Source organism: Oxyura jamaicensis, chromosome 1, assembly GCF_011077185.1.
Source record: "Oxyura jamaicensis isolate SHBP4307 breed ruddy duck chromosome 1, BPBGC_Ojam_1.0, whole genome shotgun sequence".
NCBI classification, from domain to species: Eukaryota; Metazoa; Chordata; class Aves; order Anseriformes; family Anatidae; genus Oxyura; species Oxyura jamaicensis.
The window spans coordinates 11,718,535-11,745,072 of NC_048893.1; the positions used below are offsets into that span (position 1 = coordinate 11,718,535).

Here is a 26,538-nt window from a genome sequence, read left to right on the forward strand (position 1 = left end):
TTTTTAAAAAAAAAAAAAAAAAAAAAAAAAAAAAAAAAAAAGTCATACCAGACAGCGTATTTTATTACTTTATTTGAGGCTCTTTTGAATTGTGCCTTTGAACCCTAAGGATTTCAAGCCATAAACTGTCTCAAGTTCCTGGTTGTCACAGGTATACCTAATGGTCTTAGATTAAATGGGAGCATTTTCATTCATTTCAAACTGATTTCTAAAATTTCTATGTGAGTTCATTTATCAACACTGCCATCAGAAGTAATGTGGCAGATTTACATTGAGAGGGAGTGTCTTCAGAAGAAAGATAACTGTAGACGGTATTTATTTGTTAATAATTAATGGCCCAGTTAGCATTTTGTAAAGCACACTGTAAGGAATTTCCTCTGCCTCAAGCTCTAACAAGAAAAATCAGTCACCAGATTCACTGGATAATTCAGAGGATGGTTGTATTTCAGAGCATGACTAGGTTTGTTTCTTCATTTCTTTCAGTTTTTTGACATAAGTGCATGACCCTATGTTTGCCTATATTAGCATTCAAAGACAGAACAGGAAGAGCATCCCTTCTTACTGCATAATACCTAGTACTGTTTTTCAGAAAGATCTACTTAAGTACATTTCTTGGGCTGTGTCCAGCCTCCTTTACATATGGATCTGAATTTTTAAATACAGGCACACACAGCACAAATAGGAGTCCATCTACAACATTTGCTTTCATTTAGAACATATGCTAATGAGAAAATGCAATAATTAAAACATTGTATATAAATTGGAACACCTCCAAAAAGACTCCAGTTCTGCTCTTTCTTCCCTACTTTAAATGGGGCTGATGAGTGTGATCTACTTTGGTGTGTTTAAATAAATTGTAGCTGTCACTGATTTTTAGTTTCTCCTTCTCACAGAGTTAAGGAAAGGCTGAAATTCCCCATAGCCTTCAGACTTGACCCTGTCAATTACTCTTAAACTATGTGCTAAACATTGGAGTCTTGTATTGTCCTCACAAAGTCAGGAGACTTTGGGTCTTTTAGATCTTGGGCAATGCATGCTTGCTGAGTTGTCCCAGTGCAAGGCTGTACAAAAGAATCAAGTCTCAGTGCTTCTGCCATCATGTGCAGTTACCCTTAATTCCAGTATGCACCAGCTCTCAAAATCCATCACTTTCATCATTACATCATAGTCCATCCCATAGAGATGGTCTATTATGATTATTATGATACTTGTTTCCAAAATATAGAATTGATTTTGCCTCTCTCTCCAGCCCTCTATCCAATTAAGGAGCAGAGTTCTATGGAAGGGGTGCAGGGAGAGTAAGACATTAAACTGTGAAGAGCTACAGGTCATCAAGCTGAGCTACAACTAAGTGCTAATTAATATTCTCAAGGACATTACATAACTCATAACAAAATCTATTTACCTTATTTACCTTGCCATTCAAAGCAAATTTTTGTCATAATTCTACATTAGTGACTGTTTTCTAAGTGGAGGAAAGTCTAAAATAAACTTAAACCTTTGTAATGCATTTAAAAGGGATCATCTTCTTGGACTCCTGATGATGATTTTTAGGAGAATTTGGCCATATGAGGTTTACCAAACCACTTTCCAGTATATCTCACAGATACAAAGTTTCTTCCTCCATTAACACCTACTTTCCTGATCTTATAGTCAGCATTGCTTTTTGGACCTGTTGTAGTATCTCTTTTAGTTGTTAAAGCTGTTTTTTTATGAGAACACCATAAAAGACTACAAAACAGCTATAAAATAGGTCTCCGCCAAGGACTCTCCTCTTCACAGTAAAAAACAGCCATTAAGGTTTTGAATACAGCTGGTACTATTTCAGGTGTTACCTGAGAAGAAGTACAGCTACAAATTGGAAAAGTAAAAAACATGACCCAGTTTTTTTCTAAGAACATTGCTACTGACTTCAATGGGATCAGTATTTCTTCTTAATAATTTTTAAGGTAAGAAGGTCTTTTGATTGCAAGAATAGCATGTTTACCCTAACATTGTGCTTATTTTAATTCCTGTTTGCTCCATCAGTTCACTATCAAATAGGAGGGTATATTAGTTAACACTAACTGGTTACACAATTACATTTGACACCTTTATCTTTCATACTAGAAGACACTAAAAGTACTGCTAAAAGTGCAGTATACTTCTGCTCAAGATTACTTCCATATCCTGCAACAACTGCCCAATCTTTAATGAGCTAGCTTGGCTCTTTTGCAACTATGTTATGAATCAATGTATCATCACCATGTTTTAATCTCATGTTTATTTCTGATAGTTTAATTTACTAGCAATTTAGATAAACATTCTAAGGACTTTTTTTCACTTTCCATTTAAATATTGACTTCTGACAGGACTCCTCTTCTTTGAGAAACAAGCTGGCTTGTATCAGCGTGACTTTATTGTCTGGACAGTTATGAATCATCAGAGCTCATGTGAATTTGATCGTAAAAGTCCATAATTCTTTTTCCATCTTTTTATAGTGTATTGAATTGGTTAGTTTTGGCATAGCAGCTATTACATCTAGTCTTTGATTTTCAGTATGACATGCAGTGGGACAAGCACCAGAAAAGATCACTCTCAGTTTCTTCTACTGCAACCAGTTTTTTGCTTTGTGACAAATTACTTTGGAATGAGGGAATGGTGGAACTTGAAAAAACTTGAAAGAACTTGGGGAACACTGATTTTTTTTTCTCCTCTTGTATCTTTATGTTCTAAATACATTCTCAGTCTGTACTAGTGATATATTTCCTTTGCTCTCAATTGATTTTTTTTTTAATCTATGCTGACATCCAGGCCAAACTGCCAGATCAACTCCTGTTGTCTTTCTTCACTTTCTAATTTCTTGTCTTTCCCCCAAATGTCTCTGCTGCTCTGCAGAACTCCTCTTTCAACACCTTTCCTCTGACATCTGTAGTGGTATTATATTTTTTCACCTCATTTGCATTTAATGAACTAGAAGATTCAGTTCACCTGGCTTGCTACATAGCATTAGATATCTAGTATAAACCAGTTGCCAAGAGTTTTTCTGAAGTCAATAGAGAGAGATAATTACCTCCAGAAGCTGATTTGTCCTGTTCTAAGATAAGGGCAAAATTTGTCTGCCTAAATATAGGTGCTTTTACCAGTAAAGACACCTTAGGATATTCAAGGATGCCTCTGCAGTAGCATGTACATTTTTGTCAGGAGTACTCTTCTGAAGAAAATCTGCTTGTCTCCACTCAGTGTGGTTTGGTTCACATCTTAGAGTACATCAATTGGATTCCTTTCAGACAAAACTAAAAAGAAAGTTGATCTCTAAGAGTGCACTTAATTGACTTTAACCCCTGGCAAGGATTAAGTTCATCACCATGATTTGAGTTAAAACCAGTGTGGATTCGAGTCTAAATCCTGTCCATATTTACATTAGCAATATCAGAAGACTGTGGAGTGTCTGGTGCTGATGGTGTTGAAACGCTTGGTGCTGATGACCCAGCTGATGATCCAGCATCTACATCCACTGGCTCTTTGCATTTAGCTCTTGAGGTGTGTCATCTGGTTTAAATTAAAGTGAAAGAAGATTAACAGCTGGGAGGCTGCTCAGTGTGTAAACGAAGATAACTGGGAGGCTCACTTGAATCCTGATCTGAGCCAAAGCATTACTGCAGATTTATAGTAATAGCCCAAGCCATCTGCATGCACCTGGCAGATTGGACACAAACCCAATGCCCTTACTGCGTGGTAGGTGGAAGCCATTTGAGAGACAGCATAGAGACACATATTATACTAAGAGTATATGTTTAGGTCCCTATTCCCACCCCAAAACAGGTAAGGTAGGTTATTCCATATAGGTGCCTCCCCCTTGAGTAGACAGGAATCCTACACAATTAGTTGCATAATTTCCAGATGGCTCAAGTCACATGAAATGAAGCCCATTTTTTGTCACAATCTAGCTGTCTAAGCCAAAAAGAGTGCCTTAAACAGCAGAAATCACCATAGAAGACTTTAGGCATTTATATATTCCTTCAGAAATCTTACATATGCATCTTCTGCTCTTACAAATGCCTAGAGGCACCACCACTGGGTTTGAGACAAGCACGTTAGTGCTTATCAAGGCCCAAGGCCATCTGGAATTCACAGGATGGGTGTCCTCAGACTTGCATCTCTTAAGGTTCTCATACTCCCAGCACACCTAACAAAGACCGACAGTGTGAAGTGCAACATGAATTAGCAGTCATAGCTGCTCTCATTCAAATCATAGCCAGAGGAGGATTCCCTTCTGTATCTGTCCCTACATATGTGCAAGAATTTTGGGGAACAACCCACAAAGGATGAATTGCAATACTGCCATTTTATTGCTCTGCTCTCCTGCCACTGTCCCCCCACATATAAATTATTTGAAAATCGCTGTTCTGTCTGAAAAGCTCTGCAGATGTACAGATCTTAGTGCACTTTGTTTTTCTCTGTCTCATATACTCTCCTTTGCTCAAGCTGTTATATTGAGGACCATCTTGAATGTAATGTATTTACAATAAAAACCCAATCAAACCCGTATGTGCTGTCCCCAAATACACTGAAGCAGCACATTGGTAAATACCCATTTTGAAATGCCTCTCACAGTAACGTGCAAATTACATACCTTGCAAGAGTCACAATCTAGAATAGGTTGCAGTGTTTTCAAAAGACATTAAAGTTGTTACTGTCAGTAAGTGCTTTCTATATTCCCTTCAAAAACGTTTCAAGAGATTTTCTGAGGGCTTTGTTAGTACAGGAAACTTTATCAAGGTGCTTCAAACTGACAGATTGCTAACATATCCATCATATTAAAAATGTTAAATAAGTTAATATACTGTGTAACAAATAATTATAATAGTGAGATAATACATTGTTAAGTTAGAAGAGCCACACTCCCACTGTTGGTTTTCTTGTTTGGTTGGTTAGTTTTTTTGTTTGTTTGTTTGTTTTCCTTTTTTAATTCCTAGTGGTATGGGTGAATATCCAGTGAGATTTCTGGAGAACCTCTGGTGCTAGTACCTAGTTCTTGTATCTTGGACTTCAAAATTTTAAAAGCAGACTTACAAAGAGAAGCTGTAGAAGAGCAAGAGATTGAGTCAGTGTTTCTGGAAAGTATTCTGAGAGTTCTTTTACTCTGTTTAAATCAGCTGAAAAATCTTTTTTTACATAAGTTTAGAATTGTGTATATTTGATAATAGAGGATACTGATTGCAATAAGCTATTACTGTTAGGTGAAAGAGTACGGCAATGAGGATTTAAATTAATTTTATGATAGTTATTGCATTTACTTTTGGCTACAATGTTAATCATTTCTGGGTTTGATTTGTTGGGTTTTGTTTATTTTTTTGACATTATTCTTCAGAGTTACAATACAGCTCAGGCCTAAAATTGTTTCTATTTTTTACAGCAGGTAATAAATTAAGATGAATTTTAAAATGTTATGCTACTCCCATGCTCCACCTGCATGAAGCAAAAACAATGAGATCCTTCATTCACTGCTTTGAAGGGTTCCAAAATTAGGAATTTGTTGTTGATTTTAATATAGATTCTAAGGCATACCTGGTTGATTTTCCAGCATCCACCTCTCAGCTCAGTCATTCTAACCATTAATCAAGATCATGGAAATTGTGTAAGCATGGCCTTTCTAAACCTGTCCTTTAATAATGAGGTATGGTTATTGCTGAGTAATGGAACAGTGGCCAGTGGAAAACACTGGTGAAGCCACAGCTGTATTTCTCACAAGATGCTTTTGCTGCATCACTTCATTCTCACTCAGCCAGTGACAACTGCTCCAACTGCCTTTTTGTGCATTTATTCCACAACTGCTTCTGTTATTCATCTGCAACTCATTCATAACTAATCTGCAAATCCCCAGCCCCTTTTCCTTCTGGTCTCTCTATAAGATTCCCCAGAAGGACAGACATGATTAGACCTAGTGGTAAGGCAGACAGGAAAAATCCACTGTGCTTTTCACAGGATTTAGTGCTTAAGAAATATTAAAGTGTGCACATCTTATGCATCAAATATGTGTTAAAGTTACTTTTGCCATTGATATTAATTTGGCCATTTTACTGTTCCTTCTGTCTTCTTGTCCATTGTTAAGGCTTTTTTAAATTAGATTAAGAACTCTTTAGAAGCTAAATACTGTCTCCCTTTAGCTTCTACAAATCCTAGTCCATTGCAGAGCTGAAGAAGGGAAGAGGCGGAGCCCTAGGACTCAGGGGAGGTGGCATCTTTCCTGAGATGTCCCTGCAGCCTGGGATATTCAGCAAGACAGAGCCATCAAGCTTTTGCTCTTCCTCTTATTTGTAGCCTATCCTATCCATGTGGGGAAGAACCTGCCTCTTTTGTGTCTGTGTAGCTGGCTAACCGCACTTCTAGTCCTTGATAGATAACAGATAACAGGAGGTTGTTCGGAACAACATTGGATGTGCTAGCACAGCACAGCCTATGGGAAGAGCAACATCTCTCCAAAGCCTGCAACTTGAAAGCTGGCACAAAGGAGGTTGGAAGAGGACCCTGCCAAATATATCTCCTCTGTATAAGAGAAGTAGAAATGTACACCAAACCACTACACTGTAATGCGGGACTACTTACTGGGCCCCTCACTACAAGAAGGATATTGAGGCCCTGGAGCGTGCCAAGTGCAATGCTACGAAGCTGGTGAGAGGCCTGGAACACGAGTCCTACCCGGAGTGGCTGAGGGAACTGGGGTTGTTGTGTCTGGAGAAGGGGAGGCTCAGGGGAGACCTTATTGCTCTCTACAACTCCCTGAAAGGAAGGTGTGGGGAGCTGAGGATCAGCCTCTTCTCACAGGTAACTAGTGATAGGACTAGAGGGAATGGCCTCAAGTTGCACCAGGGGAGATTTAGGTTGGAAATCAGGAGACATTTCTTCTCAGAAAGAGTAGTCAGGCATTGGAACGGGTTGCCCAGGGGGGTGGTGGTGTCACCATCCTTGGGGGTGCTCAAGGAAAGATTGCACATGGTGCTTAGGGACGTGGTTTAGTGGGTGACATTGGTGGTAGGGGGAGGGGTGGACCAGATGGTCTTGAAGGTCTCTTCCAACCTTAATGATTCTATGATTCTATGTTTTCCCTCTTTTACTGAGAGCAGAACAATTGTAATCAAGTCTGTGCTTTCTGTAGGAGTATTTATTTGTTGTGTACCTGGTTGATAAACAGACACAAACAATCAACTCTAAGGACAACACTGATGGGTTGGTAGAGTTGCTGGAAGAGAGGCTGGGTAGATTCAGCATTCTTTCAGATAGGGACAGTCTTCAGAGATTTTTAACCTGCATTGGAACACCTGTCTTGTAAAGAACACCTGTATTTAAAGTCCTATTACAAGAGATACCATAGGTGTTCTGTATGAATGATACAGTGGAGAGACAGGGCAAGGGAGCAGGCATGGAGATGTGTAAAGAGGATACAGATAATTTTCAAAAGGTACTTTGCTCCTTTGGATGTTACAGATAAAAGTTCCAGTGGACAAATTTTCCTTTTTCTAAGTGTTTGAATTGGTTTGAGAGCAGGAAGGAGAGAAGATTAAGTGCTGTTTGAGCTGATCTAGATGATATGCCATCTTCATTCTCTGAAATGTTGCTGCAGGCTGAAGGATCATTCCCTGTTGGAAAAAAAAAAAAAAATGTTCTTTTTTTATTTGTTTTTGGTTTTGTTTGGAATGGCCACAGTGCACAAAGCTGGAAGGCATTGGTCCTACTAGCTTTATGAAAGCCACTTTTATGCTGAAAGGAAGCATAACTGTTTGCTTGTTGTTGCTCTTGGTTTCAACAAATACATCAAAGGATATAATTCAAATAATTCACTTTTAAACAATAATGCTGAATTGGGCTTATTTTCAGCTTGCCACCTGTCTTTACAGAAGCCTGAAAACACATTTCAGGCCTATTCAAGAAATGTAAAGGGGATTTTCAGGGCTGGTGAGATGGTTTGTTCTGCTGCTGTGTGGTCTTGTAAGGAAAACACCATCCAGCTAGCTTGCAGCAGTCAGCTGTTAGCACTGCCTCTGCCACTGTCTCGTTCAATGGTGGTGGACAGTCCCTTGATGTCTCTGTGACTGTGTTTTCCCACCTTTAAAACAGGGGAGATGGTTTTTATTTCCTTTGTGAAATGCTTTGACATCCATTTTATATCACAGCAAAAATTACTTAGTCATATATTTTGCTCTTTTAAAACCAGAGGAAACAATCTGTGAATTGTGTCAGTCTTTGCAGCCAGTGGGGGTCCCTGCAATCATTCAGAATTAGTAGCTGGGAGAGAGTGGCTATTGCACAGACATGCCCATGCTCCAGAGTTGTAACCCCAGCTTGCACAGGTACACCAAGCCAGCGCTAAGTTATGGCACTGCTAATGGGGCACTCCTGGTAGTGCAGAGCTTGGTGTGCACTGCTGGCTGCACCCAAGTAGCTGAGAACATGCCCGGCTGATCAGCCCACGCTGAGCTCCATACTGCTGCAATGACATTGCTGCCAGTATCTCTGTAAGTTAATTTAAAGCTAGCTCAAGTATGTCTGCACAAGCTGCAGTTAGGTTGTGACTGCAGTATAAAAATACACCCTCCAGGAGACCACAGGCAGACAAATCTTCAGAGAAAGCATCTTACTTACATTTGCAATCAAGCACAGGCTGATGGCAACATTTCAAATTTGCCTTACCTTTAGTTTATTGTTCTTTTGTAAATGCAGCCATTCTGCCAAAGTAGGTGAGGGTTTTATTTATCCTATTCTCCTATTATGAATGGTGTTTTAGACGAGGACATGCTTAAAACAGGAATTTAAATGCCTCAATTTTCATTTTAGTTGCCACTTTATCCATGCATGGGTCTCATCTACCTTTTTTTCCATCCCAAATGTAGGAAGATTTAATATTGTCATAATAATGCTGAGAGGTAGATACTATCACTTTGTTTTCAGAGACAGAGAAATCAAGGCAGAGGAAAAGTTACCTGCCAAGGATTAAATAGCAAATCAAGGTGAGAGAAAGAACAGGCAATAGAATTTTTTTTTTTTTTTTTTTTTTCTTCCTGTGGGAACCAGTGATGTTTCAGTCACATGGACTTTGTCAGTTACTCGCCAATTACCAATTGCATCCTAATCCACTTTTTTTTTTCCAGTTCCCCTGTTTTTATACACCTTATGCTAATGTTTGTAAGGGAGCATCTTAAGTACACTTTAAAATGACATGGCAAATTAATAATAATCTAAATAATTCAGCACTGTATAAATTGTATAGAACAAGCGTCCTCCCAGGACGTATCAGATAAATAAAACATGGGTTAGAATGGACTCTGAATGATAGTATTGTAAGAAAGACATCTTAAAAAATAAGAGTAATAATCACATCCTTTTCTGTTTTAGTCTTCATTTCTTAACATATTTTTTTTAAAATTGCTCCAAATTCAAAAGTTTATGGTAAATGTATACATTGAAAAAATCCAGTTTTTAAGTCTCATTAGCTGTGTTAAGTGTCAATTCATTTGGCAAAATACTCTCCTAGAAAACAGTTTGTACCAGTTCAGTGCTATTTCATGTCTGATTCCTCAAAGATCTATTCTGAGTATAGAAAGGAGCCACATGATTCATTCAGCTTGTGCATATCTATTTTATCATGATAGAAGGATTATCTATGCAGACATAAAGGTTTGTTAAACAAAGTATCATTAATCACTCTGTCCGGAAATGTAGACTTTGCATGAGCATGCTGTAATTTGCATTAGTTTTGCTATGTCTTGCCAGTGCTGCTAGCAAGAAATAACAAACGTGTATTTATGAAAAAGACAGGTTAAAGATGAAAATAATTCTATCTGAAAACTGTGAGAATGGTACAGAATCCTGTCGCCTGCACTCGTTCAATGGGAGAACACTGTATTTGTAATAAATTCCTTTTGCTCTGGATGAGTTCTGCATTTTCAATGAGGTTAACTTGGCAACATTCTAGTTGATTTTAATAAAAATAGCTGCTTTGAGGACAGGGAGCTGAGGTTGCCAAATTTACAGCTGCCTTGCACAATTACTCTTACACCTCCTTCAGGGCTACTTAGAACCAGTAAGCAAATTAAGTGTATCGATTGCAATTTTGTTGGACTAACCCTTTTTTCTTAAGGAATAAACTTGATTCCTTTCAGTATGTGTCTGCTCAGAGTGATCTCTTTTCTTTTCAGCCATAACACAAAGACAACATCATGGCTGGATCCACGACTTGCGAAAAAGGCTAAACCTCCAGAAGAGTGCAAAGAAAATGGTAGGTTATTAAGTTTTCCTTGCTGCTCAGAGGGGATTTGCCTTTGTGTGTGTGTGTCTCTCTCAGTTCTTAGAAAAATCAGGCATTTGGGAGAATGATGAAAGGTGTTTAATTGCTGCTTTGGTTAGAAGCCATAAGTGATACCAGTTCTTAGCATGCCATGTGTTTCTGCTTTTTATTATCGTTTCTGATGCTATCCAAAGCTGAGGATCACAAGTGTGTTTTCTGCCTGTTGTGTGTGTGACTCCGGGACTGACCTTCTCCCTCATCTCCTACGGAGAACTTTGGTCTGCAGAACAGAATCCCTTTTCGGATTCTGAGCTTTTAATCTACAAGCGATTCAATGCATAAGGGAAGCTAGCAGCACCGTGGGAATATGAATATTGTTTGATTTGTATTTAAAGGTACAGTGCTATGCTGTTTATAGCCAATTTAAACAAAATAGTGTCTGATAAAGCAGGGTGTGGGAGGGAGAAAATAGATCAGTGTCTGTCCGAGTTCATGACTGGATTTTGGGGGTACTGCATCGTTAATGCTTTAACATTTATTAGTGTAAATAATACCGAGGATGCTTAGAGGAGCTGTAGCTGTTATACAGGAGAGAGGAGTATATCAACAAACTCAAAAGAGAGATATGAAATAATACAGATCTCATCAAACTCATGTGCACTCAGTATAATTTTCAATTTTCCTCTAGTAAAGTTTCAGGAATCAAAATCATTTAATAAAGCCAAAGTAAAGAGGTACTGTAATGGATTTTTTTTCTGGGCAGTTCTTTTTTCCTTGTTAATAGTTCACTGTTAGTTAAATCAGACAGTTAAGAAGCAATGATTTCTAAAGACTGCTACTTGTTTTATTTTTGTGAAATAGAAATAAATGCATGCATGTGATCTTCATTAATTCAAAGCATTTTAAAATATTTTAAATTAATTAATTGTATTTCATATACTGCATCTGATTTATTTCAAATTTTCCAAAATACATTAAATTGATTAATGTAAATATTATTAATAGAGAAAAAAAACAACAGCCCTCAGTGCCATTTTTGGCTGGTAAAGGGGCAAGGAGTTGCTGGCTGTGTGAAATGTAGGGTCAGCGCTTTGGTATAGACTGTTCCTGGTTTTTGCAAACAGCTTCATTTTGAAAGCCTTCTATATTCTAAAAATCCTTTCCTTATTTCAGCAGTAATTCTGACGTTCTCTTCTGACATCAGAAATTACATGTCTGAATGATTTTGTGATGCTTATTCCAGCACTTACAACACTATCTCCTAGAGTAAATTTTACAGTGAGCTGAAACATAACAAGGGCACAGGAGTTTTGTTATAAATCTCTCACATTATTTATATGAAGCTATGTCTTTCCTGCTCCTTAAGGAATACTAGTGTAAAAAAAAAAAAAATCCAGCAGTATCTATGGAGTAACATATCACGTAGTTACTTGGAGTATGTTTTCATTTTTGTTTTCTCATAGCTGTTGTATACTGAGATCACAACCAATACTGAAATATTTTTTTTTTATGAATCTAAAATAATTTTAAATGAAGATAGCTCATTAAAAAAAAAAAAAAAAAAAGAATTATTTTACAGTAATGTGACTACTAGATTATTGAATGACTATAGTGTGTTGGCTCATGCTGTTCTTTTAAGAGTTGCTCAGCTCATTAATGCAAAGTACTTGAAGTGAACAATAAAAGACTTTAGGGAGAGGTCTTATATTGTTATAGAGACTGTTCTTGAAACATCTTCTCTTTTTCTATGGTTATTCAGTTGCTCAAAAATTAATGTTGTGTTCTTTTTTTTTTTTTTTTTTTTTTAATTTCCAATAACTGCAGAAGAAAAAGAAAAGGCTCTTAAAATGCCTAATATCCCTAATATCCCTTAAAATGACTGTACTTTGCCACGGAGGTCCAACAATAGGGTATTTGTTATATCACACAGGGATTTGAAATTTTTATTTAGTTTTAATGTTAGATCAAGGAGTAATTTCACACGTTTCAGCTATGGCTTGGTACATGTTTTTTATGCCAAATGTCTTTTCTGTTACACTTCATGATTTATTATGACACATTTTTACTCAGAGATACAAAATTTTAGAAAGACATTGGTGTTTAAATAGGAAATGATACTTACCATACTTCTATATCATTATCTGCATAAGCTTATGTTTTTCATTGACATTCATTTTGCCACATTTGAAACTTGTATTGATTCACTGAGATACATTACGATGTACTTATCACCTATCAGATTCTGCCATCAGGTTTTCATCAGAACAACCCAACTTAAATGTTCAGAACAACCCAACTTAAATGTTCTTCTTTAAGTATACATCCTGCCAAGTCCTCCTTCTTCATTCTGCCATCAGCACAACATTTCCACCTCAGACAACATCCAAGCAATATCCAATATTTGAGTCCTGGACTAGCAATATTGAGGGGACCATCTCCACTCTTCAACTTGCAGCTCTCTTTGATGTTCTTTTGCCAGATACTAATTCTCCATTTCTCCATGCTCCCTAGCTTCTTCATCTACAAATCCCAGTGCTTGCTCTTTTCTCTTTGCAAAGTCTGAACCAACCTTCCAGCACATTTTGGAAGAATTTTTCACATGCTTTTTCCAAAAGATTGACAAGCTCTACCAAGTCAAGCTTTCTATGCCTTGATGCTGTGGACTCCTGTTTTCCTTTAATGAAACTCACTGCTCTTGCCCCCTTTGCAGGTCAGGAGGTTTTAAGGGCTGATTTTTATTTCTGTCTCTGTCATGACCTTCTCCTTGAGTTTCAGAAAATTACTTTTACTTCTGCTCTGTCAGTGCTACTTAGATGGTAGTTCTTTGAAGCAAGAACTGCTTCTCTGTTTATATGATGCTTATTTGAGTTTCATAATTGTTTTTCAATAAACAGAATTACCAATACGTATTGCTGGCAATACAAAATACAATATTTTACACATTTCCAATTTCTTGCAGAAAGTCTTGACTTTTTAAAAAATCTTTTTTTCTCTCATGAAAATATGAATAAAATAATTGGATTTGTTTAGTTTTGAATACTTATTTTAAATTATTTTTTTCTTTTTTTTTTTTCACATGAAAAATTGTTAACCAATTTTTATCTGTAAATAGGCACTATGGTTCTGCCCACTGTGAGCCTGATTTGGTTGCTACATTTTCTGTAAAGTCGTATTACATAGCAAACTTGGATTTGCAATGTTGCAGGTGTATTATGCGAGCAGTCTGCTAACAGATTCTGTTCTTTGAGAGAGAACATGGAAAAAGAAACAAGTCCCATAAGGCAATAGAAATGTAGTTTAATATTGAAAGGCAACTCAGCCTAAATGACAGAACTATTTGCTTTAGAAAGTTAAATTTTGACTAAGAATTGTAGTAATTTAATTTTAAAAAATCTTTAGTCCATTTTAGGAAAAATTCCACATTTGTACTTGAATTGTAATTGAACAATTACTTCTTAATCTAATTTGTGGATTAAAGAGCTATTAAAATTTTCTGGGATCTGAAAGTAGAATTTAATTTAGTAGACTACTAATCCACCCCAATCAATATTCTCCATTCGTCTTAGCCTTTACTTTTTTAATGTCAAACTCTTTTCTTCTATTTCTTCATTTTCAAATTCAAGTAAACTCAAAAGCATAAATTAATTTTTGATTTAACCTATCAGTCATCTGTCATTTGCCTATCTATCTCCTCTGCACCCACCAACTTGACTGAAAAATACAGATTTTTATGTAGGGTGAGCGGAGTTTCCTTTGGACTTCATTGACTGCATACCACCTCTATTTTGATAACAAGGGGGCAGATATAAAGCTCATATGTAAACACCTGTACATAGACAAACTATTATGTTTTGGTGTCTCTACCTTGAACTGAACCTCGACCTTACTATCATATTTTATTGGGTTATCCTTTTCTCCATTCCAGTTGTTACAGCCAATATCTTTGTGTGAACTCACTGCCATGCACTGCCTCATCTCTCATCGTCATGCCAGCAACACACACATCTACCATTGCCCTCTTCATCTTCTCTTCTAGTTGAGTCCATGCTAGATCTGACATCTCACACTGGACATTTGCTGTCTGGAGTCTTCCCACTGATTTCCCCTACTCTCTTTCATTAATAGCAGTACTTTCAGGGCATATTTCCCTTTTCCTTTTCATCCAAGCAGCAAAGTATCCTATCACTGCTCTGTATGGTACATGCAGTACCATGCAGACAGACATGAATTCAGGAATTCAGTTTCCTTTCTTTCTTTGAGACAATGTCATCCCCACAATCATTCATGTCTAAAAATCTCAGTTCTCTCTGATTAAATTCCAGGTCATAAGGGTGATCACTGATTAGGCTATCTGTAATATCAAGACTATAACTAAGGTGTGAAAGCAAGAATATTTTACATGAGTAAATAGGACCATTTTTCCTTATTTTTTTCTGAAAATTTATGAAGTATATTTTTAGCTGGAAACATCTCTTGTGTGACACAGGAGCACCTTTGTTCACTGCATATTCAGTTTGTAAACCTTTTTAAAAGGCACTGAGATTTAGGGGAAAAAAATGTTTAAAATCATTCTGTGTTGAGTCTTTAACACTGAAGAATGGTTCTTTCTCAAAACCTGACCATTTAATGTACAGTGCCTCTTCATGTTGCTGGTCTAAGCTACTGCCTAACCATTTTTCATGTACTATTTATACTATTATACTATCTACTATTTATATCTATTATACTAATACTAGAAGCTGACGTCCAATAATTAGACAGTAGCTGACTATTTTGCTTGTTTTGAATGGGTGTTCCTTCTCCATAAACCATATATCTCTGGTAGAAAGATTCAGACTTTCAGTGATGGAGGAAAATTTATACATGCAACTCTATTGTTATGTTTCTACAAATGTAAACAAGAATATAAACAAAATATTTTCTCAAACGTCTCCAGACTTTGTTAAAATTAATAGCCCTTCATATCATTACGTTCTTTGACTGTTGGCCCAAAAGGAACAAAATCTAAGGCTGTCTTTCTCATCTTATTTACATTTAATACATTCTGAATTTCTTATTCAGAGTTCAAACCACATAATGAACTGTTGCATATATCCAATTTAACTTCAGCTTGCAGCAAATGTATCTTACACAAGGAGAGCACGTAAATTTATGAGGTAACATTACAGTAGCACAACCATAGAATAGAATGATAGAATGGAAGGGACCTTAAAGATCATCTAACTTGACCTCCTGTCCCTTCCTCCACCATAGGCAGGGATGCAACCCACCGGCTCATGCCCATCCAGCCTGGCCTCAAACATCTCCAGGGATGGGACATCCACAACTTCTTTTGCCAACCTGTTCTCACTACCCTTCGAGTCAAGAATTTCCTACTAATGTCTAATCTAAATCTCCCCTCTTTTAGTTTAAAACCATTCCCCCTTGTCCTACCATTATCTACCCAAGTAAAGAGTTCTTCTCCACCTGTTTTATAAGACCCCTTTAAGTATTTGAAGGGCACAATGTGTTCTCCCCAGAGCTTTCTCTTCTCCAGGTTGAACATCTCCAGCTCCTCAGCCTTTCTTCATAGGAGAGGTGCTCCAACCCTATAATAATCTTTGTAGCCCTCCTCTGGACTCTCTCTAACAGGTCCACATCCTTTTTGTGCTGGGGACCCTACACCTGGAAACAGTATTCCAGGTGGGATCTCACAAGGGCAGAGTAGAGGGGGACAATCGCCTCCCTCGACCTGCTGGTCACGACTATTTTGATGCAACCCAGCATGTAGTTGTCCTTCTGGGCTGCAAGCACACACTGCTGACTCTTGTTGAACTTTCACCCATCAGAACCTCCAAGTCCTTCTCCACAGGGCTGCTCTCAGTAAGTTCTTCCAGACTGTATTTCTGTCTGAGATTGCCATGACCCAAGTGCAGCACCTTGCACTTGGACTTGTTGAACCTCATGAGGTTCACATGGGCCCACTTCTCCAGCCTGTCCAGGTCTCTTTGAATGGCATCTCTTCCTTCTTTGAACTGCACCACTCAACTTGATGTCATCTGCAAACTTGCTGAGGGTGCACTCAATCCCATTGTGTATGTCATTGATTAAATATTGAAAAGCACCAGTCCCAAGACTCCCTGAGGGAGACAGCTCGTCACCAGTCTCCACCTGAGAACAATTGACCACTACTCTCTGGGTGTGGCCACTGGGCAAACTCCTTATCCACCCTTCAAAGGTCCTTTGAAGGGCTTTTCCTTCGAAGCCAATTCCTTATCCACCCTTCAAAGGTCCACCCTTCAAATCCATTTCTTTCCAATTTATAGATTAGGATGTCACGTGGGACCATGTCAAAGGCCTAACAGAAGTCTAAATAGATGATGTCAGTTTTCCCTTGTCAACCGATGCAGTTGCTCCATCATAGAAGATGACCAGATTGGTCATGGAAGGCCACCAGACTGGTTAGGCTGGCCACCAAATTGGTCAGGCAAAAAAAAATCAAAAATTCATCCTACTCCAGTACTTAAAAAAAAAATGTTGTTCTTTTTTTAATTTGCTGATACTTCTTCCGATGAGATTATTTATATGGAAAAAAAAATAATTAATGAAATGAAAGAATAAATAATTGCCATTATCAGTAATCTGCATAATTCCTGTTTTATGTTGAGCGTTTGAAAACCTGCTTGCATTTGAAACTTTTATTTATAAATAGTTTTCTTTTTCACTTTTAAAGAGTTTGCAATGGAATATATAAAACGCCTTCTTTGCCTCTGTCTTCAATGCCGATGATGGGCTTCGGGACCCAGGGTGCCCTGAGCTGGAGGATCGGGACGGTGGGGATGACAAACTCCCAACTGACCCTGAACGTGTGCGGGATTTGCTACTCCACCTGGATCCCTACAAGTCCATGGGTCCGGATGGGATTCATCCCCGGGTGCTGAAAGAGCTGGCGGATGTCATCGCGGAACCTCTATCAATTATTTTTCAACGATCCTGGGAATTTGGAGAGGTCCCAGTAGACTGGAAGCTGGCAAATGTTGTGCCAATTTTCAAGAAGGGTCAGAAAGAAGACCCTAGCAATTACAGGCCTGTCAGTCTCATGTCAGTGCCTGGTAAAATCATGGAGAAGTTGGTTCTCGGACTTATTGAGGCGCACCTGGGGGACAAAGCAGTCATTGGTCCCAGCCAGCATGGGTTTGTGAAGGGTAGGTCCTGCCTAACTAACCTGATTTCCTTTTATGATAAGATCACCGGTATGGTGGACCAAGGGAAACCAGCTGATGTGATTTTTTTGGACTTCAGCAAGGCTTTTGACACGGTTTCCCATAGGATCCTACTGGACAAAATGTCCACCATACAGCTAAATAAAAACATCATACGATGGGTGAGCAATTGGCTAACGGGCAGGGCCCAAAGGGTTATTGTAAATGGAGCTGCGTCAGGCTGGCGGGCGGTCACCAGTGGGGTCCCTCAAGGCTCCATTTTAGGGCCGGTACTTTTCAATATTTTTATAAATGATCTGGATGTAGGAATAGAGGGTATTTTGAGCAAGTTTGCTGATGACACCAAACTTGGAGGAGTTGTGGACTCAAATGAGGGCGTAAAGGCCTTGCAGAGGGATCTGGACAGGTTGGAGAGCTGGGCGATCACCAACCGCATGAAGTTCAATAAGAGCAAGTGCCGGGTCCTGCACCTGGGACGGGGAAACCCTGGCTGCATGTACAGACTGGGCGATGAGACGCTGGAGAGCAGCCTAGAAGAGAGGGATCTGGGGGTCGTGGTAGACAGCAAGTTGAATATGAGCCAGCAGTGTGCCCTGGCAGCCAGGAGGGCCAATCGTATCCTGGGGTGCATCAAGAACGGCATCGCTAGTAGGTCAAGGGAGGTGATTGTCCCGCTCTACTCTGCGCTGGTGCGGCCTCACCTCGAGTACTGTGTGCAGTTCTGGGCACCACAGTATAAAAAGGACATGAAACTGTTGGAGAGTGTCCAGAGGAGGGCTACGAAGATGGTGAAAGGCCTGGAGGGGAAGACGTACGAGGAACGGCTGAGGTCACTGGGCCTGTTCAGCCTGGAGAAGAGGAGGCTGAGGGGAGACCTCATCGCAGTCTACAACTTCCTCGTAAGGGGTTGTCAAGAGGCAGGAGACCTTTTCTCCATTAACACTAGTGACAGGACCCGCGGGAACGGGGTTAAGCTGAGGCAGGGGAAATTTAGGCTGGACGTCAGGAGAGGGTTCTTCACAGAGAGGGTGGTTGCACACTGGAACAGGCTCCCCAGGGAAGTGGTCACTGCACCGAGCCTGTCTGAATTTAAGAAGAGATTGGACTGTGAACTTAGGCACATGGTCTGAACTTTTGGGTAGACCTGTGCGGTGTCGAGAGTTGGACTTGATGATCCTTAAGGGTCCCTTCCAACTCAGGATATTCTATTCTATTCTATTCTAAAACAAGAGTAAGAGATAGTCCCAATGCTGAAGCATTTGGTTTCCTGTTTTGATTCATACTGAATACCTATCAATATATTTTACTTCATAAAAAAATTGATGTGACTCAAACTGCTTAGGACACATTTTTTTCAGTCCTTTTAGCCACATTTTTTTCTTATTTACACAGATTTTTTGAGCATTTCAGTCATGATCAAACTCTAGAATGTCTGTGTTCTCCTACACCTCCTTCTTTTTAGCAAGTACAAGCATCTCTATAGTTGAGTATATCCATAACTCTATCCAAAAGTGCCACTTAAATAACAAACTTATTAATAAATGATTTGTCATTGTTTAGCTCATTCTTAACTATCATGTTGTAAAACATCATCTCTTTACATTTTCACTTTGTAGATGCACTTGAGTGTAGCCATGCTGGTTTAATGGGTAAAGCATTACTTGACTCTTAGGTATGTTTTCACTGAAAATCAATTTGTGAGCTTTTGTCTTGTGTAGATACTGTTTATAGGTGCCAATGCCCACTAGTGGCTATTTGTAGTAAATACTCATATGCAAATAGGTTTTCATTTGTCTGAAGTAGTAGTAGCTTTGCATTTGAAACCAAGTCTTCCAGTTATTTGTAGTACAAAGGAGTGGGGGCTCGTTTGGTGGATTGTGCTGCATCAATATCAAAGATTTACACAAGACACTTGCAGAACAGTACAGATAGAAAAAAGAAGTGAATGCAGGAGGAAATATCCTACCATGCTGAGTGGGCAAAGATTCAGCAGGACATCTTGCAACTCCAAATTAAGCCCTTGTTTCTGTTGAATAAATGGAGCCCAATATGAACTAGGAGAGAGGAAAACTTCTGGGCATTCTTTAAACTGAGATGTGACCCTGAACACTGTGTTTCTCAAGATGATATTCTGCTCATTGCTACTCTCTATTTTTTCTCTCTGTGAACTGTAAAGAGGTTTGTTTTGTTATGATTTGGTTTTACTTATTATTTTTTGTAAGTTGGTTCTTCCGTAAGGACCCTCTGGTACTTTTATCAGAAAGCCCATGCAGTGGCTGAGGTAGGAGACAAGCCTGTTATCCCACATATTTAACAACACATTGTAATCTATTCATTTTATTTATAAACTTTCATTTCCAACTGTCTTTTCAGGTCTCTATATCTTTCTCTGGATGAACATGATAAAAATTCTACCAGAAAATTTAATCATCATATGGTGTCAAAAAAAAAAACAGTCATTTACTAGAAGATGAGTAAATCAAAACATAGAAAGATCAATAACCAAAGTACATTGTTTTGACAAACATTATTTACTACCTGAGAAGAAGTAGCTTCAGTTTTTTTCGTGGATTACCTTATATTATTATGTCTACCACAAAGCTCCAGTTCCTCCCATGCTCCCAGGTTCTCACTGGCCTTTGCAGGTTCCCGAAGTACCAGCAGGGCAGCATGTGAGCTCAGGGCGGGTCATGCTGGGCCACTCGTGCTGATCAGCTTGTGAAAGCCAAACAGGTACCTGCTGAGCTCGTGGTGTAACCTTCTCAAATGCAGGGTGCCTAAAGGGCATCTTCCAATTCACAGTTGCTAATTTTCACAAATCATTTAAGAGTGTATTTATCTTTGAGGCATCTGTGCCTCAACTAAATTTAGTTGAAAACCAGCAATAGATTCAGACCTTAACACAGGGAAATGGTGAATAGACAGATAATATGAAGCCATAAAACTAATTTCCCCAGGAAACTGAAGTAGAAAATCAGCTTCAGAAAAGTAGTTTTTGTTTAATCAAAATAAGAATTCCTGAAATTATACAAGTTATGATTGATATCTAATTATCTAATGCCAAGCAATAGTTACATTATGTGTTAAATGGTACCATTTATTCCACTATAGTCAAGGGTCTACCAGCATTACTATTTGAAACCTTGTTTCCAGGGAATTATGTTTGCTGTTGGAAATATGTTGAGGAGAGTCTCTTTTTTAGACTTTGTACCAGCATAGCTTTTTTTTCTTCAAATGCTGGAATATTGTTATTTATTAAATAGGTCACTATGTAAAATAATGCTTTTATGTGCAATGGGACATCACTATGCACATAAAAAGACCTCCACCTATTTCATTAGTAGTTCATATGTGTATGTTTCCAGGAAAGCTACCTTGGAAAATTTTAGTTTGATGTTAATTTAAAATATGACTAAGCTGCAGATATGAGTATTACTAAATAAAGGCTGCATTGCCTGACTCTAGCACAGTTTTCAGTCCATGGTACATGGCAGCCATGAAACTCACAACAAGTTAGTTATCATCTGCTGTATTTTATTGTTCCTGTTGCACTCAGTTAATATAGAATAACCATCTACCACATTGAAAATACTTCCTCTCTGTCCATCTGTCCATCTCACAAGAAATTGCAGAAATATTCAAATTGAGTTTAATGCTTCCTCTGAAGCAGTTTGGAGGCTGGAGTTTAAATATTAACTGATAATCTCCATAGAAAAATACGGGATTTATGTCTCAATATGTAGACATTAAGTGATTACAAATGGCAGATAAAGCGCAGTACACTGTCACGATGGATGAGAGATGGCCAAGGAAATGCTTTCTATGAAAGGATAAAGCAAGTGATTCCCCATCATAAGTGATATGGGCAGGTACTGGCTATATCTGATATGTGGTGACCTGGTGCCTGAAAGGGAGTCCAGATCCATTTCTTGGGAATTTATTTGTGGATAGGGAATTGAATACAAAATGATGAGTCAGAAAAGCTGCACCATGAAGAGGGAGACAATTAAAGACAGAGCAGCAGAGAGGCTGATCACATGCTTGCATCTCAAATCTTGATCTTTTCCAGAGCTTATATTCAAGGCTCTCCTCTGCCTAAGAGCCAAAGAGCCAGAGCCTGACCTCCTCTGTGTCTTCTCTGAGGATGCTGCTTATACATGAAAATAAAAAAGAAAAAAAAAAAAGAAAAAAAAAAACAGGGACCTATTTGTTTTATTTTAAAACACATAAACTTTCTCTGTTACAATCTAGAAAAGATACTGTAAGTGTAAAAAAAAAAAAAAAAAAAAAAAAGCTCCTCTATCAGAATAGTAGAATATAGTGTCAGATTAATCAATCCAGAAAGAAAATATAAAAGCAGCACAGAGCACGACATTGTCCATAGACCTTGTAAACCATCTCCTCTGGGATGGTTTGAGTTGCTGTGCCAAGGACTGTTGCTTTTTTCCCAAGGGCAAGTAAGCAATGCTTGCAGACTTCAGCTGAGAGTGCCAGGCACAGATGAGTAATTTTGCTGCAAACTTATAAAACTGTTCTGCAAATGCTTTTTAATTCAGTCATCAAAACCCTTCTTACTACAGGCCTGAGTCACTTCTGAGTAGGGACTGCCCATCATGCACTCCTGCCTGGTGACTTTGTGATACGAACAAATGACTAGGAATTAGGAAATGGATTGACAGACTACCAAATTTTCATTTTCAGTTATGACTTAAATCCAGGTGTTTCCAGATGATAAGGATATTGCACATTTATACTACAGAGTTCTTGCTTAGACTCTACGTTGCAGTTTACTAACCCCTTTTAAATAGCATTTGATGCCATCAATTCTGTAAAGAGCTGGCATTACGTGTAATAATATTGATCACAATGAATTTTTCCTGCCATTTATGTACATATTGAACATGCTTTTTTTCAGTTAGCATTTTCAATTTTGGATTTATTAAACAATAACCGGAAATCCTGTGAACAGTTGTGACCATTTGAATGGTATTTTATGCTGACAATGCCAGCTGAACATTAAGTGACTAAAAAAAACTTTCAGTGCTAAAGTCACAATAATGATAAGAAAAATAAGAAGGGGTGGAACTTCATTGGTGGTTTTTGTTTTCCTGGAAGTTCAGAAGATACTTCTCTGGACACTGGTTGCAGGGACACAGCTTGTAAGAGTAAGTCTTCTTCATCTTAGGGTAACACTGAAGGCAAAACAGCTGTTCACATGTAAGTACCCTGGTAGTCTATGCCTTTGGGCCAGCCCTAGGCAACTTGGTGGCATCTCCTGGGGAAACCCTGGGGTGCAGGACTACTTCCATGGAGCATGCTTGTCATTGTGACAGGTAAGTCCTTTAAGCTGTAATGGACTATTAAGTATTAGGTTGCTTTCAAAGCCATTAAGGTTTCTCACTATTGCAGATACACAAATCCCTGTAGAGTACTAACCTTAATCTTAAATAGAGCTGATAATTGCAAGGACAAGAATGAATATAAGTGAGGAAAAAGTGCCTGTTTTCCTTGATTGTTTAGCTAGCACTTGGCTGTCATGCACTCCCTGCTCCTGCTACTCACCTGGATTGTGTGTTTAAATGGGGAGATCCCCAGGACCCACAGGATATTGTCAGCCTGACAGTAACTCTTCTAGCAACCTGAGGATTTTAAATGTTGCTAAATTCAGGCTGAGGAAGCTGCTAGCTTGTCTTGTGGTCCTTGATGTGGAAAATCACAAGCTTTAATTCAAATTAGTTCATGACATTACTAAAACACATTCCTTCAAGTTTCAGTGTTCTATGAACCAGTGTCCTGTAAGCACACCCTTTATGTGGTTGGAAACTTATTTGCTTGTATGATGCTCTGAGATTCTGAGCTATGATTTATTATATACAGCCATTTAAGTTGCAAGTATTACAGTGTTTATAATAAATATCCAGTGTAAGGAGTACAGCATGCTCATCAGTGATATAAAATATAACCAACAATAATTTTTAAATGGCAATAGATATGGCTTATTTTATAAAACTTTGGCAAATTATTATTTAATTTTTGAATTAAAATTAAAAAAAGAAAAAAAATCAATGACTGACTCCAAAACAGAGCCAGCAAACTAAAGCTAACGTGCATAAAGTTTAAACTACATTGCAACTGCAATAAGACCCAAGGCTACATGACCACCACCAAATGGCTATGGTAGCTTGAGTTTCTGCTGGCGCTGCTAGAGCTCCTCACATCCAGTATCCTTTTTCCACTTTGCTGCCAAGTTAACTAGCTAAGCTTAAGTAGTTTGCAGCTGGAAAATGTAACAAATTTTAGAGAGGGGGGGAGAGGGATTTTTAAACTCATTAGGAGAAACGGGTACAGAGGTTTTACAATTCACATTTTTAGTGAGCTATAAATTGGATTCTACTCAGCACGGAAGTGAACAGAAAAATTCTTACTGACTGCATGAGGTTGATTTTTGCCACTAAAATAAAAGCATTGTGTAGTGGATGCTCCAATGAGGAAAATTCTGAAAGTCCTTTCATTAGAGATGAATTCACAACATCATATTTAGCAAAGATCATACCTAAGGCCTTAATGCAAATAAAGAACGAAAGGTTGAAATTCTTTCTGAAATATTATTTAATCATAAGTAGAAATCAGACTACATGATTTTTAATCTTAGTCCTTCTATAACCTTAATCCTTCAGTCCTTGACTTTTAAATGGCAAAGAAGCATGATAGTTTCAACAAAGAGGTCTTGTGGGATTACGTTCATTACAGTATGACGAGCTACCCTCATTTTTATTATTTCTTCTCTCTCTTTTTTTTGTTGTTGTTGTTGTTGGTTTTTTTTTTGTTGTTGTTTTTTATGAAAGCTCTTGTTTTTAACAGAGATCATTAATAAAAAAGGAATGGCAATCTTCTTTTTAAAAATTAATTTTCATAATGGCCTCATTTTAAATTTCATCTAGAAAGTCAGCAATCTCATTGAATCTGGAAGTTAAAAAATGATTTGATGTTCTTGACTAGAAAGTTTGCCTTGTACAGACCTGTTGGGTCTGGGCAGGAAGAAACCAGATGTGGTTTAATAAGAGCAAGTGTAGAGTCCTGCACCTGGGAAGGAACAACCGGAAGTATCAGTACAGGCTGGGGGACGACCTGCTGGAGAGGAGCTCTGAGGAGAAGGACCTGGGGGTCCTGGTGGACGACAGGTTGACCATGAGCCAGCAGTGTGTCCTGGTGGCCAAGAGGGCTAATGGGATCCTGGCGTGCATTACAAGGAGCGTGGCCAACAGGTCAAGGGAGGTGATCCTCCCCCTCTACTCTGCCCTGGTCAGGCCTCACCTGGAGTACTGTGTCCAGTTCTGGGCTCCCCAGTACAAAAAAGACAGGGATCTCCTGGAAATAGTGCAGCGGAGGGCCACAAAGATGATACGGGGCCTGGAACATCTTTCCTATGAAGAAAGGCTGAGAGACCTGGGTCTGTTGAGCCTGGAGAAGAGGAGACTGAGGGGGGATCTTATCAATGTCTATAAATATCTGAGGGGTGGGAGACAGAATGATGTAGCTAACCTTTTCTCAGTGGTTTGTGGGGACAGGACAAGGGGCAACGGCCGCAAAATGGATGACAGGAAGTTCTGCACCAACATGCGAAAGAACTTCTTCATGGTGAGGGTGACGGAGCACTGGAACAGGCTGCCTAGGGAGGTTGTGGAGTCTCTTTCTCTGGAGATATTCAAGGCCCATCTGGATGCCTACCTGGGCAGCCTGCTCTTAGGAACCTGCTTTGGCAGGGGGTTGGACCCAATGATCTTTCGAGGTCCCTTCCAACCCCTACAGTTCTGTGATTCTGTGATTCTGTGATTTTTCTGGCAACCAGTTCAAAGCACATTGCTCCCACATGAGAAATGTAATGGCTCACTAATATCTCTAGTATCACTCACTATTTTTCAGATAGTTTAAAAGGCAGATTATTTTTCTTTTTTTTCAACAGTCTTTGACTGTTTTTTCTTATAATACAATATATAGTATTCATTCACTGAGGAAGAATGCAAACTTCTGGATCCAAACTGCCCATTAGTAACTGAATTTCACAAAATAAACAAATACCACATGGTTTCTACTTAGTATTAACTGAATTCATTATATTTATGACTCTAATTTTCTTTTTATTTTTGTAATATGCTTTAAAATGGTCTCAGTAGTTTTGCTTTTGTGAGACCTCTGCTTTGATTCTAGAGCAAGCTCCTCAAAGTGAGAGCTGGAGTCTTTGTTAATTGGAACTGGAAAAGGCTGTCTGAGCACATGTCCTGTATTTAAGTTCTGACTCTAAAGCAGCACTTTAGAAAGCCACTATCTTTCACACAGAATAGTTTTACAGACACAGTTGAAGATTAGCGCTTTGTAGGAGAGAGAAAAATATTACAGCAAAGTTTCAAACTTTTTAGAAGGGCACCTATCCAAGTGGGAGGTATGCATAGGTTTTTAGTATGTGGGTCATGGCTGACACAGAACAGTTGGGAAGGGAAAAACTGCATTTTCAGTATTCATACTGGAAAGCTTTGGAATAGAATGAGTGGCAATAAGATGTGGAAAGAATAAAAGCAGAGATATGGAGAACGTGATGCAGGCTATGTAAAAAGAGATTTGGATTTCTGATCTCTTAAAGCACTAGAATTATTTCATAGAAGGATAAAGAGGGAAAAAAAAAAAAAAAAAAAAAAAAAAAAAAAAAAAAGGACATGATAAAACCCTGAGCCTAGTAAAGGTGGAAGTAAAGAAATGGTGAGGCAAATGGGCAGCATCCTGGAATCCAGATGGGAAATGTTAGCCCAGATGATGCAATTGCATTTTAGGATTCTGATTGAGAAAATTGGTTTGTTTTAAGGATTTTTAAAGTCTAATTAAATTCTACAGAATTCAGCCTAATGTTTAATCAAAATAATAATTTCTGATTACACATTATGGTGAAGTGTTATGTCTTTGTTGTCTATGTACTGTAAAAATGAGAAGACCATAGAAATGCAGGGCTTCCAGATAAATGTAGTTCCTCACTATAAGCAGATACAGATGAGCCATACCTACATACCTGCATACATGCAT

General features: G+C 38.5%; 1 protein-coding gene across 17 annotated transcripts in view; it reads left to right on the plus strand.

Moving 5' to 3' along the window:
• The window catches only part of MAGI2 (membrane associated guanylate kinase, WW and PDZ domain containing 2), a 775,806-nt gene that overhangs the window by 512,365 nt on the left and 236,903 nt on the right, over positions 1-26,538 (plus strand). For all 17 annotated transcript variants that reach the window (XM_035346387.1, XM_035346542.1, XM_035346777.1 and 14 more), the window contains one exon: positions 10,176-10,255. In XM_035346387.1, the coding sequence (XP_035202278.1) occupies positions 10,176-10,255 (80 nt within the window). The remainder of the gene's footprint in view (positions 1-10,175; positions 10,256-26,538) is intronic.